Genomic DNA, 17,575 nt, shown 5'->3' on the forward strand with positions numbered 1-17,575 from the left:
TCACCTTTTTAGAGAGGGTCTTGCTCTGTTGCCCAAGCTGGAGGGCAGTGGTATAGTCACAGCTCACTGCAGCCTCTCAAACTCCTCAAGAGATCCTCCTGCCTTAGCCTCCCAAGTAGCTGGGACTATAGGCATCCGCCACCATACCCAGGTAATCTTTTTTTTTTAATTTTTTGTAGAGACAAGGTCTCCCTATGTTGCCCAAGTAGGTCTCAAACTCCTGAACTCAGGCAATCTTCTCATCTCAGCCTCCCAAAGTGCTGGGGTTACAGGTACGAGCCATGGCACCTGGCCAGAACTTCTATGCCGGACACGGTGACTCACGCCTGTAATCCCAGCACTTTGGGAGGCCGAGGCGGGTGGATCACTTGAGGTCGGGAGTTCGAGACCAACCTGATCAACACAGAGAAACTGCGTGTCTACTAAAAATACAAAAAATTAGCCAGGTGTGGTGGCACATGCCTGTAATTCCAGCTACTCAGGAGCCATGGTGCCCGGCCTAGTTTATTATTTCTTAATATCTGTTGTCTTCCAGTGTCTTCCTTAATTCTTCACAATACCCTGTACAATGCTTAGCACACAGTGGGCAGTCAGTAAGTTTATTAAATGTTTGGTGTGGCCCATACTTCCTACCCACGAAGAATGTAACATGTTAAGACATCTAGATGAGGGAATGATTTAAGAGGAACTACAATACTATTCTGAAACTTGGGCTCTGGATCTCTGCATTTGTACTTTCCTAAACCAGCCAGCAAGTAGATCATCATGTCACAAGGCCTAGATTGGGCTTGCTGTTCAGAGAATGAATTAAGAATTAAGGAAGAAGGCCGGGCGCGGTGGCTCAAGCCTGTAATCCCAGCACTTTGGGAGGCCGAGACGGGCGGATCACGAGGTCAGGAGATCGAGACCATCCTGGCTAACACGGTGAAACCCCATCTCTACTAAAAAAATACAAAAAACTAGCCGGGCGTGGTGGCGGCGCCTGTAGTCCCAGCTACTCGGGAGGCTGAGGCAGGAGAATGGTGTGAACCCGGGAGGCGGAGCTTGCAGTGAGCTGAGATCCGGCCACTGCACTCCAGCCTGGGCGACAGAGCCAGACTCCGTCTCAAAAAAAAAAAAAAAAAAAAGAATTAAGGAAGAAAAAAAGGAGAAAGGTTTTGCTCTGTTTTTCAGGTTCTACTGAGTTATTGACATCTAACTTAACTTGTCTTATCTTCTTCATAGCATGTAGTAAGAAGATGAATTTATACGCTAAATGTTGCGGTGATGGAATGACTGTTTTTTTTTTTTTCTAAACACCTATTATGCTATGAATTCATAGGGAATAGGTTCCAGCTCCTCAGGCTCCTTCCCACTGGTTCTCACAAAGTATGCTTCTCTGGGTGGAGCAGGCTGGCGCTTCAGTTGAACCCACATACCTTTCTCTTTGGCTTCTTTCTTTTTCTGATCATTTTCCTTCACGCGTTTCAGGAAGCTATCTCGGCTCTTAGAGTGCTTAATATTCTCAATATGCACATTAATTCTCTTGGCAAGAATCTTGCCCTTAACTTGTTTGTTTACAGTGCCAACAGCATGCTAGGTCACATTGTAGACTCTTCCAGTTTTGCCATGGTAACACTTGTGGGGCATTCCTTTTTGAACAGTACCCATTCCCTTGATGTCTACAATATCACCTTTCTTATAGATTCACATATACGTGGCCAAAGGAACAACTCCATGTTTTCTAAAAGGCCTAGAGAACATATATCGGGTGCCTCTCCTCTTTCCCTTTGTGTTCGTCGTTTTGGTGAATTACTGGAAGATTGCGGTTCTGGCCGAAAGCAAGAATGACTTTTTAATAGCTGTGTTTGTATCTGAGCCTTCCCTCTGCATTTCACTTTTTTTGTTGTTGTTGTTTTTTGTTTTTTGAGACTAAGTTTCACTCTTGTTGCCCAGGCTGGAATGCAGTGGCGCTATTTCGGCTCACTACAGTGTCCGCCTCAGCCTCCCGAGTAGCTGGGATTACAGGCGCCTGCCACCACGCCCAGCTAATTTTTATATTTTTAGTAGAGACAGGGTTTCACCATGTTGGCCAGGCTGGTCTCAAACTCCTGACCTCAGGTGATCTGCCCACCTCGACCTCCCAAAGTGCTGGGATTATAGGCGTGAGCCACCTCACGCGGCCACTTTTTTTTTTTTTTAAACTCTTTCCAATAGTTAATTCTGTTTGATATGATTCCTTGGAACTTGCACATTACCCTTTATCAATTATCACCCTGTATTGGGGGTGGGGAGGATGATACCTCTCTTCATAGTTAGATCCTGCTTACTTTCAACAGAGTTCTAAATGATCCTGGAAACTCACAGGTCCAGAAAAGACAAGCATAAAGGAAACTATAAATAATGCATTTGAAGACTAACTCAGTAAATCAATGATTATTCCCCCCCTAGGCTACCCAGTGTCTTAAAAACCAGTTTAATTAATATAATCTTTGTTTCAATTTTCTACCTATATTTATGACTTTAAGCTTTTCTAATAAAAGCTCAAAATCAGTGACTTTTTAATGAATAGAAGACATTTGCAATTTTTAACTATTTGTTTTTACTTATGAAATAGTTCTACCTTGGCCGGGCATGGTATCTCACGCCTGTAATCCCAGCACTGTGAGATGCCAAGGCAGGAGGATCACTTGAGCTTAAGAATTTGAGACCAGGCTGGGTGTGGTGGCTCATGCCTATAATCCCAGCACTTTGGGAGGCCAATTTTGGCGGATTACCTGAGGTCAGGAGTTCAAGACTAGCCTGGCCAACATGGTAAAACCCCATCTCTACAAAAAATACAAAAATTAGCCAGGGGGTGGTGGCGGGCACCTATAATCCCATCTTCTTGGGAGGCTAAGGCAGGAGAATCACTTGAACCTGGAGGCAGAAGTTGCAATGAACTGAGATCACACCACTGTATTCCAGCCTGGGCAACAGAGCAAGACTCCATCTCAAAAAAAAAAAGAGTTTGAGACCAGCCTGGTCAACACAGCAAGACACCCATCTCTTTAAAAAATTAAATAACGGTCTGGCACAGTGGTTCACGCCTGTAATCCCAGTACTTTGGGAGGCTAAGGCAGGCGGATCACCTGAGGTCAGGAGTTCGAGACCAGCCTAACCAACATGGAGAAACCCCATCTCTACTAAAAATATAAAATTAGTTGGGCATGGTGGCTCATGCCTGTAATCCCAGCTACTTGGGAGGCTGAGGCAGGAGAATAGCTTGAACCCAGGAGGCAGAGAGGTTGCAGTGAGCCAAGATCACGCCATTGCACTGCAGCCTGGGCAACAAGAGCGAAACTCCATCTCAAAAAATAAATAAATAAATAAAGGCTGGGCGCGGTGGCTCACACCTGTAATCCCAGCACTTTGGAAGGCCGAGGCGGGCGGATCATGAGGTCAAGAGATTGAGACCATCCTGGCTAACATGGTGAAACCCCGTCTCTACTAAAAATACAAAAAAAAAAAATTAGCTGGGCATGGTGGCAGGCGCCTGTAGTCCCATCTACTACTCAGGAGACTGATCCAGGAGAATGGCGTGAACCTGGGAGGCGGAGCTTGCAGTAAGCTGAGATCGTACCGCTGCACTCCAGCCTGGGCTACAGAAGGAGACTCCGTCTCAAAAATAAATAAATGAATGAATGAATAAATAAATAAATAAATAAATTTGCCTTTAAGCCATTTCCTAGAAGGCAGTGGCACAAAGTGATACATTTGGAGGAATTAATATATTACAAAATGAATTAGGCCGGGCACAGTGGCACATGTCTAACCCCTGCACTTTGGGAGGCCAAGGCGGATGGATCACTTGAGGTCAGGAGTTCAAGACTAGCCTGACCAACATAGTGAAACCCCGTCTCTACTAAAAATACCAAAAAAACTAGCTGGGTGTGGTGACGGGTACCTGTAGTCTCAGCTACTAGGGAGGCTGAGGCAGGAGAATTGCTTGAACCCAGGAGGCGGAGGTTGCAGTGAGCCAAGATTGCACCATTGCACTCCAGCTTGGGTGACAGAGTGAGACTCCGTCTCAAAAAAAAAAAAAAAAAAATGAACTAACGTGCCAGAACTTTGCCTTCAGTATGTTTTGTGTTTTTTCCCTTCTGTGGCATTTCATCATTAGTTCCATGTATTATTTAAGATTTCTTATTAACCAGCACCTTGGGGGTTTTTTTGTGTATGTGTTGGTTTAGGGGGTTTATTTGTTTTTTTTTTTTCTTTTTTTTTTTTTTCAGTAATTGAAAATGTGAAGCAAAATGTCACCTGTTTTTTCTTTCTTGTCTGACACTCATGTCTTGTTTACCCCCCACATGCAGAAGCTGAAACCCCCATTTCACACAGTCTTTAATGTGCAGGCAGTGGGGATGGAGAAAAATGTACTTTGTGCTCTCCAGTACTCTTTCTTTCCTATTGTCTGAGAGGATTTGGGCATAATTTATTTGCTGCAGAGATAAAAAATTGTTAAATATATATTTTTATTATTCAGGGCCAAGGAATATAAATTTTTTTTCAGCCTTGTTTCAGCTGGGTGTCTTTATTTACCCTGTCTTAAAGTGTTCCTTTTATTACCATTATTATTTTTTAATCATTGAATTCCATCTAGTGCTAGCATCTGGCTGTTGCGTTACTTGTTTATAAAATTCTGCCTGATATAGTTGTTTAAAAACCAATTTGTGTATCATAGATTGATGCTTTTGAAAAAAGTCAATATTCTAACCTGAATTATCACTATCAGAACAAAACAATAAAGTACATTTGTTTTCTCATTCCATTTAAAGCAGTATTAACTTCACAGAAAAGTAGTGAATATCCTATAAACCAGAATCCAGAAGGCCTTTCTGCTGACAAGTTCGAGGTATCTGCAGATAGTTCTACCAGTAAAAATAAAGAACCAGGAGTGGAAAGGTAAGAAACATCAGTGTAAAGATGCTGTGGTATCTGACATCTTTATTTATATTGAACTCTAATTGTTAATTTTTTTCACCATACTTTCTCCAGTTTTTTGTATACAGGCATTTATAAACTTTTATTGCTCTAGGATACTTCTTTTTTTTTTTTGAGACAGAGTCTCGCTCTGTCGCCCAGGCTGGACCGCAGTGGCCGGATCTCAGCTCACTGCAAGCTCTGCCTTCCGGGTTTGACGCCATTCTCCTGCCTCAGCCTCCCGAGTAGCTGGGACTACAGGCGCCTGCCACCTCCTCCGGCTAGTTTTTTATAATTTTTAGTAGAGACAGGGTTTCACCGGGTTAGCTAGGATGGTCTCGATCTCCTGACCTCGTGATCCACCCGTCTTGGCCTCCCAAAGTGCTGGGATTACAGGCTTGAGTCACCGCACCCGGCCAGGATACTTCTTTTGTTTAATTGTATATAGGCTTTTTGAACCTATAACATAAACTACAACATGAGAAATGTGTGGTTAGATAGATATGTCCCTTCTAAAGGTCAGAAAAAAATATAATGGAGCTAAAACCTGAACAAGCTTGGAAGCTAATGGTAGACTTCTTCAAGGCAGCCCTTGCCCTAATTAAAATTCTTGTCTTTCTAGAAAAAGTCTAGCTCTTGATTTACCACAGATAATAATAGTAATTATTATTATTATTATTTAACACAGGGTCTCCCTCTGTCACCTAGATTGCAGTGGCGCAATCATGGCTCACTGCATCCTCTGTTTTTCAGGCTCACGCAATCCTCCCACCTTAGCCTCCTAAGTAGCTGGGTCCACAAGCATGCACCACCACGCCCATTAAGTTTTTGTATTTTTGGTAGAGACGGAGTTTTACCTTGTTGCCCAGGCTGGTCTCAAATTCCTGGACTCAAGTGGTCCACCCACCTTGCCCTCCCAAAGCCAGAAAACATTTAGAATATCTTTCAGAGATGTGTATTTACACCACTATTAATATAGGACTATATAGCAGTCCGGTACTGAACTATGTAGTCCAGTACCATTCTTTTCCTTACTGGAGGGCCAGGTATGGTGGCAGGTGCCTATAATCCCAGCTATACAAGAGGCTGAGGCAGGAGAATCGCTTGAACCTGGGAGGCAGAGGTTGCAGTGAGCCGAGACCGTGCCATTGCACTCCAGCCTGGGCAACAGAACAAGACTCTGTCTCAAAAAAAAAAAAAAAAAGAGCAGTAATTCAGTTCTCACTCATCTTCAGTCCAGGGGGCCTAGCCTTAGTATTTGACCCATAGTAAGCACCCAATAATTGTTTAAATTAATTAACCTCTGAGGCCCTTTAAATCTATTGATAAGTATCTTATTTTGCAAAATCCTAAGCACTTGGAAGACTAGAGGAACTATTTACTGGGTGTGTATGCTTTTCTAACAATATTTTATAGCTGGCTTTTGTTTTTAGAATGAATTTGGACATTGAAAAGGCAGGCAAGAGTGGCTGGGCACAGTGGCTCACGCCTGTAATCCCAGCACTTTGGGAAGCCAAGTCTGTTGGATCACAAGGTCAGGAGATCGAGACCATCCCGACCAACATGGTGAAACCCCACCTGTACTAAAAATACAAAAATTAGCTGGGCATGGTGGCATGTCTCTATAGTCCCAGCTACTTTGGAGGCTAAGGCAGGAGAATCACTTGAACCTGAGAGGCGAGAGGCAAGGTTGCAATGAGCCGAGATCGAGCCACTGCACTCCAGCCTGGGTGACAGAGCTCGATACTCCATCTCCAAAAAAAAAAAAAAAAGGAAAAGGCAGGCAATAGGGATGATTCTGTAATTCTGCTGAAACTGAGTAGAAATAATGAGTGTAGAGATGTCGACATTGATCAACGTTCTATCTTCATAAGAGATCTGATTCTAACATATCCATTTGGACTCAAGTAGAATATTGTGTATAGAGTGAGTGGCAGTGAGTAATTTGGTAAAAATTTGCTGACCTACTTGCTTGCCTGCTTTTTCTTTTTTCTTTTCTTTTCTTTCTTTCTTTTCCTTCCTTCCTTCCTTTCTTTTTCTTTCTCTCTCTTCCTTTCTTTCTTTCTCTTCCGTTCTTTCTCTTCCTTTCTTTCTTTCTCTTCCTTTCTTTCTTTCTCTTTCTTTCTTCTTTTCTTCCTTTCTTTCTTGACAGAGTCTTGCTCTGTCACCCAGGCTGGAGTGCAGTGGCGCAATCTTGGGATCTCAGCTCACTGCAACCTCTGCCTCCCGGGTTCAAGCAGTTTTCCTACCTCAGCCTCCCGAGTAGCTGAGAATACAGGCGACAGCCACCACACCCAACTACTGACCTGCTTTTAACAGCTAGGAGATACAGTGCCTCAGACCAACCCAGCCCCTCGGGGGAAATGTTATATGTCAACCCTGACATATTGGCAGGCAACATGAATCCAGACTTCTAGGCTGTCACGTGGGCTCTTTTTTGCCAGTCATTTCTGATCTCTCTGACATGAGCTGTTTCATTTATGCTTTGGCTGCCAGGAAGTATGATTTGTCTTTTCACAATTGGTAGCGATGGTTTTCTCCTTCCATTTATCTTTCTAGGTCATCCCCTTCTAAATGCCAGTCATTAGAGGATAGGTGGTATGTGCACAGTAGCTCTGGGAGTCTTCAGAATGGAAATTACCCATCTCAAGAGGAGCTCATTAAGGTTGTTGATGTGGAGAAGCAACAACTGGAAAAGTCTGGGCCACACGATTTGATGGAACCATCTTACTTGCCAAGGCAAGATCTAGGTAATATTTCATCTGCTCTAATGGAACAAACACTTTGATTTTACTCTGAATCCTGCATAAAGATATTCTGGTTAACCAACTTTTAGATGTACTAGTCTATCATGGACACTTTTGTTGTACTGAAGCCCATTTTAGAAAAATAGCTCAAGTGTTAAGGTTTACTTGAAAATTGTTGAAACTGTTAATCCATCTGTGTTTTAATTAATGGTTTAACTGATGATTTTGAGGATGAGGGAATCTTGGTGTACTCTAAATATATTATTTCAGGCCAGGCATAGTGGCTCATGCCTGTAATCCCAGTACTCCAGGAGGCTGAGGCAGGTGGATCAACTGAAGTCAATTAGAGACCAGCCTGGCCAACATGGTGAAACCCTGTTTCTACTAAAAATACAAAAAAATTAACTGGGTTTGCTAGTGCATGCCTGTAATCCTAGCTACTCTAGAGGCCAAGGCAGCAGAATCGCTTGAACCCAGGAGGCGGAGTTTGCAGTGAGCCAAGATCACGCCACTGCACTCTAGTCTGGTTGATAGAGCAAGACTCCATCTCAAAAATATATATGTATATATTTTATTTCAACTGTTAGACAAGAGTCCTAAGGCCAAAGAACAAAGTTTTAGGCCAGTCCTTTATTAGAAAGTGAGTCAAATCCCAAAGCAAGCTCTTCTTTTATGAATTAATTAATATAAATGATTATATATTTTATGCCTTAAAAATCACTTTTAATGAATGGTGTTTTATGGCTTGTAAATCAGAGTTTTAATCAGTAAAGAAAGTTTTTAATTAATCCTCAAAAACACATTATCATAAAAGACACTGGCATCAAATGTGGTATTTGGCCATGTTCGTTAGGGTCATTTTAGGAATCTCATATATTCCACTTAGCTATGCTTAATTCCTGATAGCATGGCATTTTCTGAAATGTTTCGAGGATGACATCTCTGCTGTTTTTAATTTGGTAATGATACCTGCTGATTTATTAAGTGAGAAAAGTAATGGTTTCATTACCTTGGATGAAGAAACAAAAATAAAGCATTTGCCACATTAGTCAACTTTTTTTTCCTTTCTTACAAAATTACTATATGCTCATTGCTCCCAAATTGGACAATATAGGGAATAAAGAAGATAATTTGGGGCGGGGTTGGAGACGACATCTTGCTATGTTGCCCAGGCTGGTCTCTAACTCCTGGCCTTATGCAATCTTCCTGTCTTGGCCTCCCAAAGTGCTGGGATTACAGGCGTGAGCCACTTCACCAAGCTGAGATGCCACCTCGTAAAAGATAAAATAAGGGCAGATGCAGTGGCTCATGCCTGTAATCTCAGTACTTTGGGAGGCCAAGGTGGGAGGATTGTTCAAGGCCAAGAGTTCAAGACCAGCCTGGGCAGTGTAGCAAGACGTGATCTCTACAAAGTTAAAAAAGAAAAGAAAAGAAAAGAAAACTAGCTGGGGCCAGGCATGGTGGCTCATGCCTGTAATCCCAGCACTTTGGGAGGCCGAGGCGGGCAGATGGCCTGAGGTCAGGAGTTCAAGACCAGTCTGACCAGCGTGGTGAAACCCCGTCTCCACTAAAAATACAAAAATGAGCCAGGCGTGGTGGCACATGCCTGTAATCCCAGCACTTTGGGAGGCCAAGACAGACAGATCACCTGAGGGCAGGAGTTCGAGACCAGCCTGACCAACATGGAGAAACCCCGTCTCTACTAAAAATACAAAATTAGCCAGGCTTGGTGGCACATGCCTGTAGTCCCAGCTACTCGGGAGGCTGAGGCAGGAGAATTGCTTGAACCCAGGAGGCGGAGGTTGCAGTGAGCCAAGATCACACCATTGCACTCTAGCCTGGGCAACAAGAGCGAAACTCCATCTCAAAAAAAAAAAAAAAATTAGCTGGAAGGTGGCAAACACCTGTGGTCCCAGCTACTCAGGAGGCTGAGGCAGGAAGATCACTTGAGTCCAGGAGGTCAAGGCTGCAGATGAGCCATGTTTGTGCCACTGCACTGCAGCCTGGGTGACAGACAAAGACCCTTCTCAAAAAAATAAAATTACCTGTACTCTTTTTTTTGAGACGGAGTTTCACTCTTGTTGCCCAGGCTGGAGTGCAATGGTGTGATCTCGGCTCAGTGCAACCTCCGCCTCCTGGGTTGAAGCAATTCTCCTGCTTCAACCTCCTGAGTAGCTGGGATTACAGTCATGCACCACCACGCCCGGCTAATTTTTTGTATTTTTAGTAAAGATAGGGTTTCTCCATGTTCATCAGACTGGTCTCGAACTCCTGACCTCAGGTGATCCACCCACCTCGGCCTCCCAAAGTGCTGAGATTACAGGCCTAAGCCACCGCACCCAGCCTGTACTCTTATTCTTTAATAATAAAATATTTCTGTGTTTCTTTAGTCATTTTACATAAACTTTTATTTTTAAAATAATGTCATGATAAATAATTTTGCTTAGGTATCTTCTTTAATATATTAGTAACATTTCTGTTTTATTGTACATCAACATTTATATTCAAACTAATGGGTGAAGAGTACTCCATTGGACTAGGTATATCGTAATTTAATCTATTATTGGACTTCTAGATTGCTTCTAAAATTACACTATTATAAGCAGTGTTACAGTGAACATTCCTATGACTAAACCTTTGCATACATCTTTTATCTCCCTAGGATATATTTCTAAAACTAGCATTGTTGACTGAAAGTGTAAACACATGTTAAGGTGTTTGCTACATAATGCCATATTTCCTTTTTAGGTAATTAGGCTACTTTGGATTTCCACCAACACTGTATTCATGTACCCATTTTTCTCTTAACCTAACTTCATTGGTCTTTTTAATTCTTAACAGAGACCTGAACTCTGTAATTCAACATTCATTGTTGTGTAAATTAAACTTCTCCCATTCCTTTCAGAGGGAACCCCTTACCTGGAATCTGGAATCAGTCTCTTCTCTGATGACCCTGAATCTGATCCTTCTGAAGACAGAGCCCCAGAGTCAGCTCATGTTGGCAGCATACCATCTTCAACCTCTGCATTGAAAGTACCCCAGTGGCAAGTTGCAGAATCTGCCCAGAGTCCAGCTGCTGCTCATAATACTAATACCGCTGGGTATAATGCAATGGAAGAAAGTGTGAGCAGGGAGAAGCCAAAATTGACAGCTTCAACAGAAAGGGTCAACAAAAGAATGTCCTTGGTGGTGTCTGGCCTGACCCCAGAAGAATTTGTGAGTGTATCCATATGTATCTCCCTAATGACTAAGACTTAACAACATTCTGGAAACAGTTTTATGTAGGTACTGGCAATTAATAACCTAGAGGAAGAAATCTGGGAAACAGTCACAGTTCTGTGTAATTTAATTTCCATTACTAATTTCTGAAAATTTCGATCTAGATAAAGCTATAGTGTGGATTATTTTGTATATATTTACTTGAGAAAATAATTATTAAATATTAGCAGAAAAGCTATACTTCGGTGTGATATAGGACTTTTGAATTTGAATTTTCCTTTATATCTGTAAAAGCAAGTAGGTATAGCTTTATTCCCCAGAAGGCATCTTTTTTCCCCCTTGGCTCACATGAGTGAATTTACCAGCATATTTAACTAAATTCAGACTGGTTCCAAACGTACTGCCAGACAGTAGGATTTCTCTACTGTTTGTTTTTATCCTAGCTTGTAAGACAGTTACTCAATAGCCTGCCCTGCCATGTCTGCCCTGCAACATCCCTTGCTATTAGGATTTTGGCATCACCTTGGGTCCTTAATGCCAGAAATGGGAATTACTTCACACTGTGGAAAAATACTCATTAAAATATTAAGACCAGTAAAACTTCGTTTCTTTTTGGGCTATTTGTGGATTTCAGACATCCTGAGAAGTTTACCACCCCGTAATTAATTGTCATTGTCATCACTTCATAATAAAAATAATTTGTGGCCGGGCACGGTGGCTCAAGCCTGTAATCCAAGCACTTTGGGAGGCTAAGGCGGTCAGATCGCCTGAGGTCGGGAGTTCAAGACCAGCCTGACCAACCTAGAGAAACCCCGTCTTTACTAAAAATACAAAATTAGCTGGGCATGGTGGCCCATGCCTATAAGCCCAGCTACTCGGGAGGCTGAGGCAGGAGAATCGCTTGAACCCAGGAGGCAGAGGTTGCGGTGAGCCGAGATTGCGCCATTGCACTCTAGCCTGGGCAACAAGAGCGAAACTGTGTCTCAAAATAATAATAATAATAATAATAATAATAATTGCATGAATATTTCTTTAAAACTATGATGAGATAACATACCAGATTATCAAATGGATTCAGTAGTGGGTGTGCCATTTATTGCACACTGAGAGATGACCAAATCATTCTGAAATATCTTTCTTAATATAGCTTTCCTAGGATTTTTCATCCTAACTTCTCCATAGGTAGTGACTTAGCCTAACATCTCTGTGGCCAGATGTGTCCCACTACTGAAAGGGCAAAGTAAGCTGTGGCTGCCCTGGTAGATACACTGAGTAAGTGCACAGTGATGGCTATAAATGTTTTCATCTCATAATCCCATGGCCAGACCAGCAATTTGCTCTGAAAGCTTTTACCTGTGTCTGTTTCAATGGCTCTTGATCATTTGCCTGCACATCCAGAATTCCTTACTTATTCGTTGAAAATTAGCATTCTTTATACCTTTGTTTTGCAAGTTCAGCTTTTTAGAGATGGCTAAAATGGTCTGATCTTTCTTGCCAAAGGCAATTCTGAGCTGCAGTTTAGACTACAAGTGGCTTGGGTATGTGTTGTCTTTAAACAAGCAAAGAGGAAAACTTTGAGCTTTATTCAGACTTGGTGAAGTGTGGTAAATTTATGATGAAAGCTACTGACTGTATTACACATGATTAATTCTGAAGCCCATATTAAGATGATCTTTTCATCAGTTCAGCATTGCTCTTCTAACAGAACAGTTTCAAGGCTGGGATTTTAGCAATTAATCAGTTCAGAATTGCTAATGATCCTGGCAGAGGGTGGTGGCAAAAGGGGGAGGATGTCATTAGCTTCTCTAGCCTGCATTTTTTTCAGCGCCCTGTGGCAGTATGGAGTAAGGCAACATGAAAGAAAGATGGCCTGACCTTCATGGCAGTATTGTGCAACACATAAATACTGGTGTGGGTGGCTGTGGCTATGGCTAGTAAATGATGGCCCTTGATAAACAAAGTTATTTATCAGACAATACCTACCAGCTAGGTCAACTGTGCCCATAATGGATCTGGTTAATTTCTTTTGCTATTGATTTTTATTTGGTTGATAGATAATAGCTAGAGGACTCTAAATTTCTTTGGGGAAGAATATGAACCCCTTCTAAGCCTTCTCCTTACAAGAGAATTGATCGCTTTTGCAATGACCTTTAGTAACATCTTGATTTCAGTGTTTTGTAACTATCAGAGGGTTGAGTCTTGGTTTTAAGCCATATATGTCTGTAGCATAACTTTCTGTGTAGGGTAGTTATCTCTCAGCTTATAAAGTGTAGGCTGATAAATTTATAGTAGAGTGTCACTATGCAAAGAAACTGTCTTAGGGAATCAGATGATATCAGCTATTAAAGCAAAATTAATATATATTTTTTCTTTTTACTTTTTTTTTTTTTTTAAGACATGAGATCTCACAGTATTGCCCAGGCTGGCCTTGGTCTCAGACTCTTGGGTTCAAGAGTCCCACCTTAGCTTCACAAAGTGCTGGGTTATAGGCATGAGCCACCGTGTCTGGCCCAATGTATATTTTTTTAAGTTTTAAGTTTGTGGTACATAGTAGGTGTATAATATTATTTTGAATCCTTAGTTGTAATTCTATGTCTGCTGATGTGTACATAATTTTTATTAAACTATTTGAGACTTCAAGTATCTTTTTCGGGGTGGGGATGGAGTCTTGCACTCTTGCCCAGGCTGGAGTGCAGTGGCGCCTTCTCGGCTCACTGCAAGCTCCGCCTCCCGGGTTCACGCCATTCTCCTGTCTCAGCCTCCCAAGTAGCTGGGACTACCACGCCCGGCTAATTTTTTGTATTTTTAATAGACACGGGGTTTCACCGTGTTAGCCAGGATGATCTCCATCTCCTGACTTCGTGATCCGCCTGCCTCGGCCTCCCAAAGTGCTGGGATTACAGGCGTGAGCCACCGTGGCCGGCCGAGACTTCAGGTATCTTAGAATTTTTTAAAATGTACCCTTTCTGAGAAAAACAGAGACTTAAAGCTAGGATAACTGGTATTATTATTTTTTCTTTTTTTTTTTTTAATTTTACCTCCAGCCTGGGTAACAGAGCAAGACTCTGTCTCAAAAAAAAAAAATTCACCTTAAATAGTTCCAGGACACATGTGCAGAACGTGCAGGATTGTTACGTAGGTAAACATATGCCATGGTGGGATAACTAGTATTCTGAGCTGTGTACTAGAGGTAACTCATGATAATGGAATATTTGATTTAATTTCAGATGCTCGTGTACAAGTTTGCCAGAAGATACCACATCACTTTAACTAATCTAATTACTGAAGAGACTACTCATGTGGTTATGAAAACAGGTATACCAAGAACCTTTACAGAATACTTTGCATTTGCTGCATAAAATCACATGAGGCCAGGCATGGTGGCTCACGCCTGTAATCGCAACACTTTGGGAGGCCAAGGTGGGCAGATCATGAGGTCAGGAGATCGAGACCATCCTGGCCAGCATGGTGAAACGATGTCTCTACTAAAAAATAAAAAAATTAGCTGAACATGGTGACGTGCGCCTGTAGTCCCAGCTACTCGTGAGGCTGAGTATCACTTGATACTCAGGGAGACGGAGGTTGCAGTGAGCCAAGATCATGCCATTGCATTCCAGCCTGGTGACAGAGCAAGACTCCATCTCAAAAAAAAGAAAAAAAAAAAAAAAACATGAAAAAGTAAGAATATTTGTTGAGCATAGCATGGATGATAGTCTTCTAATAGTCAATCAATTACTTTATGAAAGACAAATAATAGTTTTGCTGCTTCTTACCCCCTTTTGTTTCGGCTTAAGATTTGGAGTGTAGGCCGGCCGTGGTGGCTCACACGTGTAAGCCCAGCACTTTGGGAGGCCAAGGCAGGTGGATCACCTGAGGTCAAGAGTTCGAGATCAGCCTGGCCAACATGGTGAAACCCTGTCTCTACTAAAAATACAAAAATTAGCCGGGCGTGGTGGTATGCACCTGTAATCCCAGCTACTTGGGAGGCTGACGCAGAAGAATTGCTTTAACCCTGGAGGTTGAGGTTGCAGTGAGCTGAGATTGTGCCACTGCCCTCCAGCCTGGCGACAGAGTGAGACTCTGTCTCAACAACAACAAAAACCTGGAGGCAGGTTTTTGAGGCAAAACCTGGAGATCCCAGCTTCGTGTAATACCTAGTTTGAGTATGTTGAGAGTTTTTCAGGAAAAAAGTCTGATAACAGCTCCAAGATAGTCTTTCTTTTTTTTTTTCAGCTCTGAGATAGTCTTAACATATGAAAAAGCAAAAAAGGAAGGGGACAGATCATTTGTTCTTTTTTTTTTTTTTTTTTTTTTTTTTTGAGACGGAGTCTCGCTCTGTCGCCCAGGCTGGAGTGCAGTGGTCGGATCTCTGCTCACTGCAAGCTTCCACCTCCCGGGTTCACGCAATTCTCCTGCCTCAGCCTCCCGAGCAGCTGGGACTACAGGCGCCTGCCACCTCGCCCGTCTTATTTTTTTGTATTTTTAGTAGAGACGGGGTTTCACTGTGTTAGCCAGGATGGTCTCGATCTCCTGACCTCGTGATCCGCCCGTCTCGGCCTCCCAAAGTGCTGGGATTACAGGCTTGAGCCACCGCGCCCGGCCGATCATTTGTTCTATACCTTTCTCTTTTAAGGTTTTAATTATAACTTGTGTAATACAGGAGACTTCTGGAAGTTTTTAGTTGACTTAAAAACTAAATCTGAGTAAACATTTCAGGGCTGCTAAAAAAGCTTATTTGAAACTGGGCCGTAATAACACAAGCATAGGGTCTGGAGCAAGTGAAGTACAGATCCAGAGCCCCACCGTATTCTCCATTGGAGTGACTGCCTGAAAGCTGATGTCTGTTTTAAGCACCGTGCTTGGTTTTTAACGTGGTCACTGACAAACTGGGGAGTGTTTATTCAGAGTTAAATGGTAAAGATGCAGAAAAGTAACTTGAAATAATGTCTTTTGAAGAAGAAATGAGAAGATTTAAGGAAATAAGACACTGTCTTCAAGTATCTGAAGAACCACTACCCGGAAGAGAACTGTTATCTGGAACAAGAGTAAGACTCACTCATGGGGCTCCAGAAAGCAGACGAGTGCATGGAGGACGCAGAAGATGCAGATTGTGTGGCTCAAGTCTAATGTTTCTAACAAAATTGGTTCTCTGGATGTGTTCCAGTCCACTCGATGATTTTTTTTTTTTTTTTTTTTTTTGAAGTGGAGTTTCACTCTTGTTTCCCAGTCTGCCAGAGTGCAATGGCACAATCTTGGCTCGCTGCAACCTCCCCCTCCTGGGTTCAAGCACGTCTCCTGCCTCAGCCTCCTGAGTAGCTGGGATTACAGGCATGTACCACCACACCTAATTTTGTATTTTTAGTAGAGACGGGGTTTTTCCATGTTGGTCAGGCTGGTCTTGAACTCCTGACCTCAGGTGATCCACCTGCCTCGGCCTCTCAAAGTGCTGGGATTACAGGCGTGAGCCATCGCACCCAGCCCATGATGATTCTTTTCGCAGAGATACAGGCACTTGAGGAGAGGATGTAAACCCCTTGGATACATTGCCATAGAACTTCTATGATCTTAGGTTTCTACTTACTCGTGAAAATTATACCACAGGGTCAGAGGATAGTGCTCATTGGAGCCAGGTGCCAGAAAAAGTTATTACAAACTACTATTTTAGAGAAAAATGTCATTAAAGTTTAATATACCTTAAGCTATAGGTTTGCATCAAAGCTAATGAAAGGTAAAAAGAAAATTTGACAATGCAAATTAAGGCCAGGTGCGGTGGCTCACACCTGTAATCCCAGCACTTTGGGAGGCTGAGGCCAGCGGATCACGAGGTCAGGAGATCGAGACCATTCTGGCTAACACAGTGAAACCCCATCTCTACTAAAAATACAAAAAATTAGCCGGGCGTGGTGGCAGGTGCCTGTAGTCCCAGCTACTTGGGAGGTTGAGGCAGGAGAATGGCGTGAACCTGGGAGGCGTAGCTTGTAGTAAGGCGAGATGACACCACTGCACTCCAGCCTGGGCAACAGAGCAAGACTCCATCTCAAAAAAAAAAAAAAAATGCAAATCAAATCTAAAGTAGTTCAGTCTTTAAACTCAAACCTAATACATTTGCTACTTTTGAACTAAAACTGAACTAAAATGTTTAAGTTTAATACATATTATTAAATCAGCTTTTGTAGCAGTTAAACAAAAAACTTCAAAAATTATAAGGAATTCTGTGAGGGAGCATGGCTGCTGCTACTGCTTGCAGATAGCCTGCTTTGTTTAGGATTTAGTTAAATACATTTCTCCTGTTTAAAACTAAATGGTCTTTCCTTAGTTTGCTTAGTTCTTCAGAAGGGCCTTTAAAACACTGGGAAATAAACAAGTGATTCTTTAGCTACTGCTTTCTGAAATACTTATATAGAAGCTCTGCACTGTATTCTCCTATCCCTCTCAGGAGAATATTAGAGGGTTAGAACTCCCCAGGTAGACATTCTTTTTTTCTTTTTTTTTTTTTTTGAGACGGAGTCTCTTTCTGTCGCCCAGGCTGGAGTGCAGTGGCGCGATCTCCACTCACTGCAAGCTCCACCTCCCAGGTTCACGCCATTCTCCTGCCTCAGCCTCCCATGTAGCTGGGACTACAGGCACCCGGCTAATTTTTTTTGTATTTTCAGTAAAGACAGGGTTTC

The 17,575-nt window shown here is 42.4% G+C and overlaps 1 protein-coding gene and 1 pseudogene across 20 annotated transcripts in view; one reads left to right on the forward strand and one right to left on the reverse strand.

The window, feature by feature from the left end:
- BRCA1 (BRCA1 DNA repair associated) overlaps positions 1-17,575 on the forward strand; it is a 99,046-nt gene that overhangs the window by 61,547 nt on the left and 19,924 nt on the right. For 14 of the 20 annotated variants that reach the window (XM_073005268.1, XM_073005262.1, XM_073005270.1 and 11 more), the window contains 4 exons: positions 4,797-4,923; positions 7,501-7,691; positions 10,594-10,904; positions 14,135-14,222. In XM_073005268.1, the coding sequence (XP_072861369.1) occupies positions 4,797-4,923; positions 7,501-7,691; positions 10,594-10,904; positions 14,135-14,222 (717 nt within the window). The remainder of the gene's footprint in view (positions 1-4,796; positions 4,924-7,500; positions 7,692-10,593; positions 10,905-14,134; positions 14,223-17,575) is intronic. The other 6 variants (XM_073005271.1, XM_073005269.1, XM_073005279.1 and 3 more) reach the window with 1 other exon arrangement.
- LOC103243803 (large ribosomal subunit protein eL21-like) lies at positions 1,303-1,791 on the reverse strand (annotated as a pseudogene).

The sequence above is a fragment of the Chlorocebus sabaeus genome, chromosome 16 (genome assembly GCF_047675955.1).
Source record: "Chlorocebus sabaeus isolate Y175 chromosome 16, mChlSab1.0.hap1, whole genome shotgun sequence".
NCBI classification, from domain to species: Eukaryota; Metazoa; Chordata; class Mammalia; order Primates; family Cercopithecidae; genus Chlorocebus; species Chlorocebus sabaeus.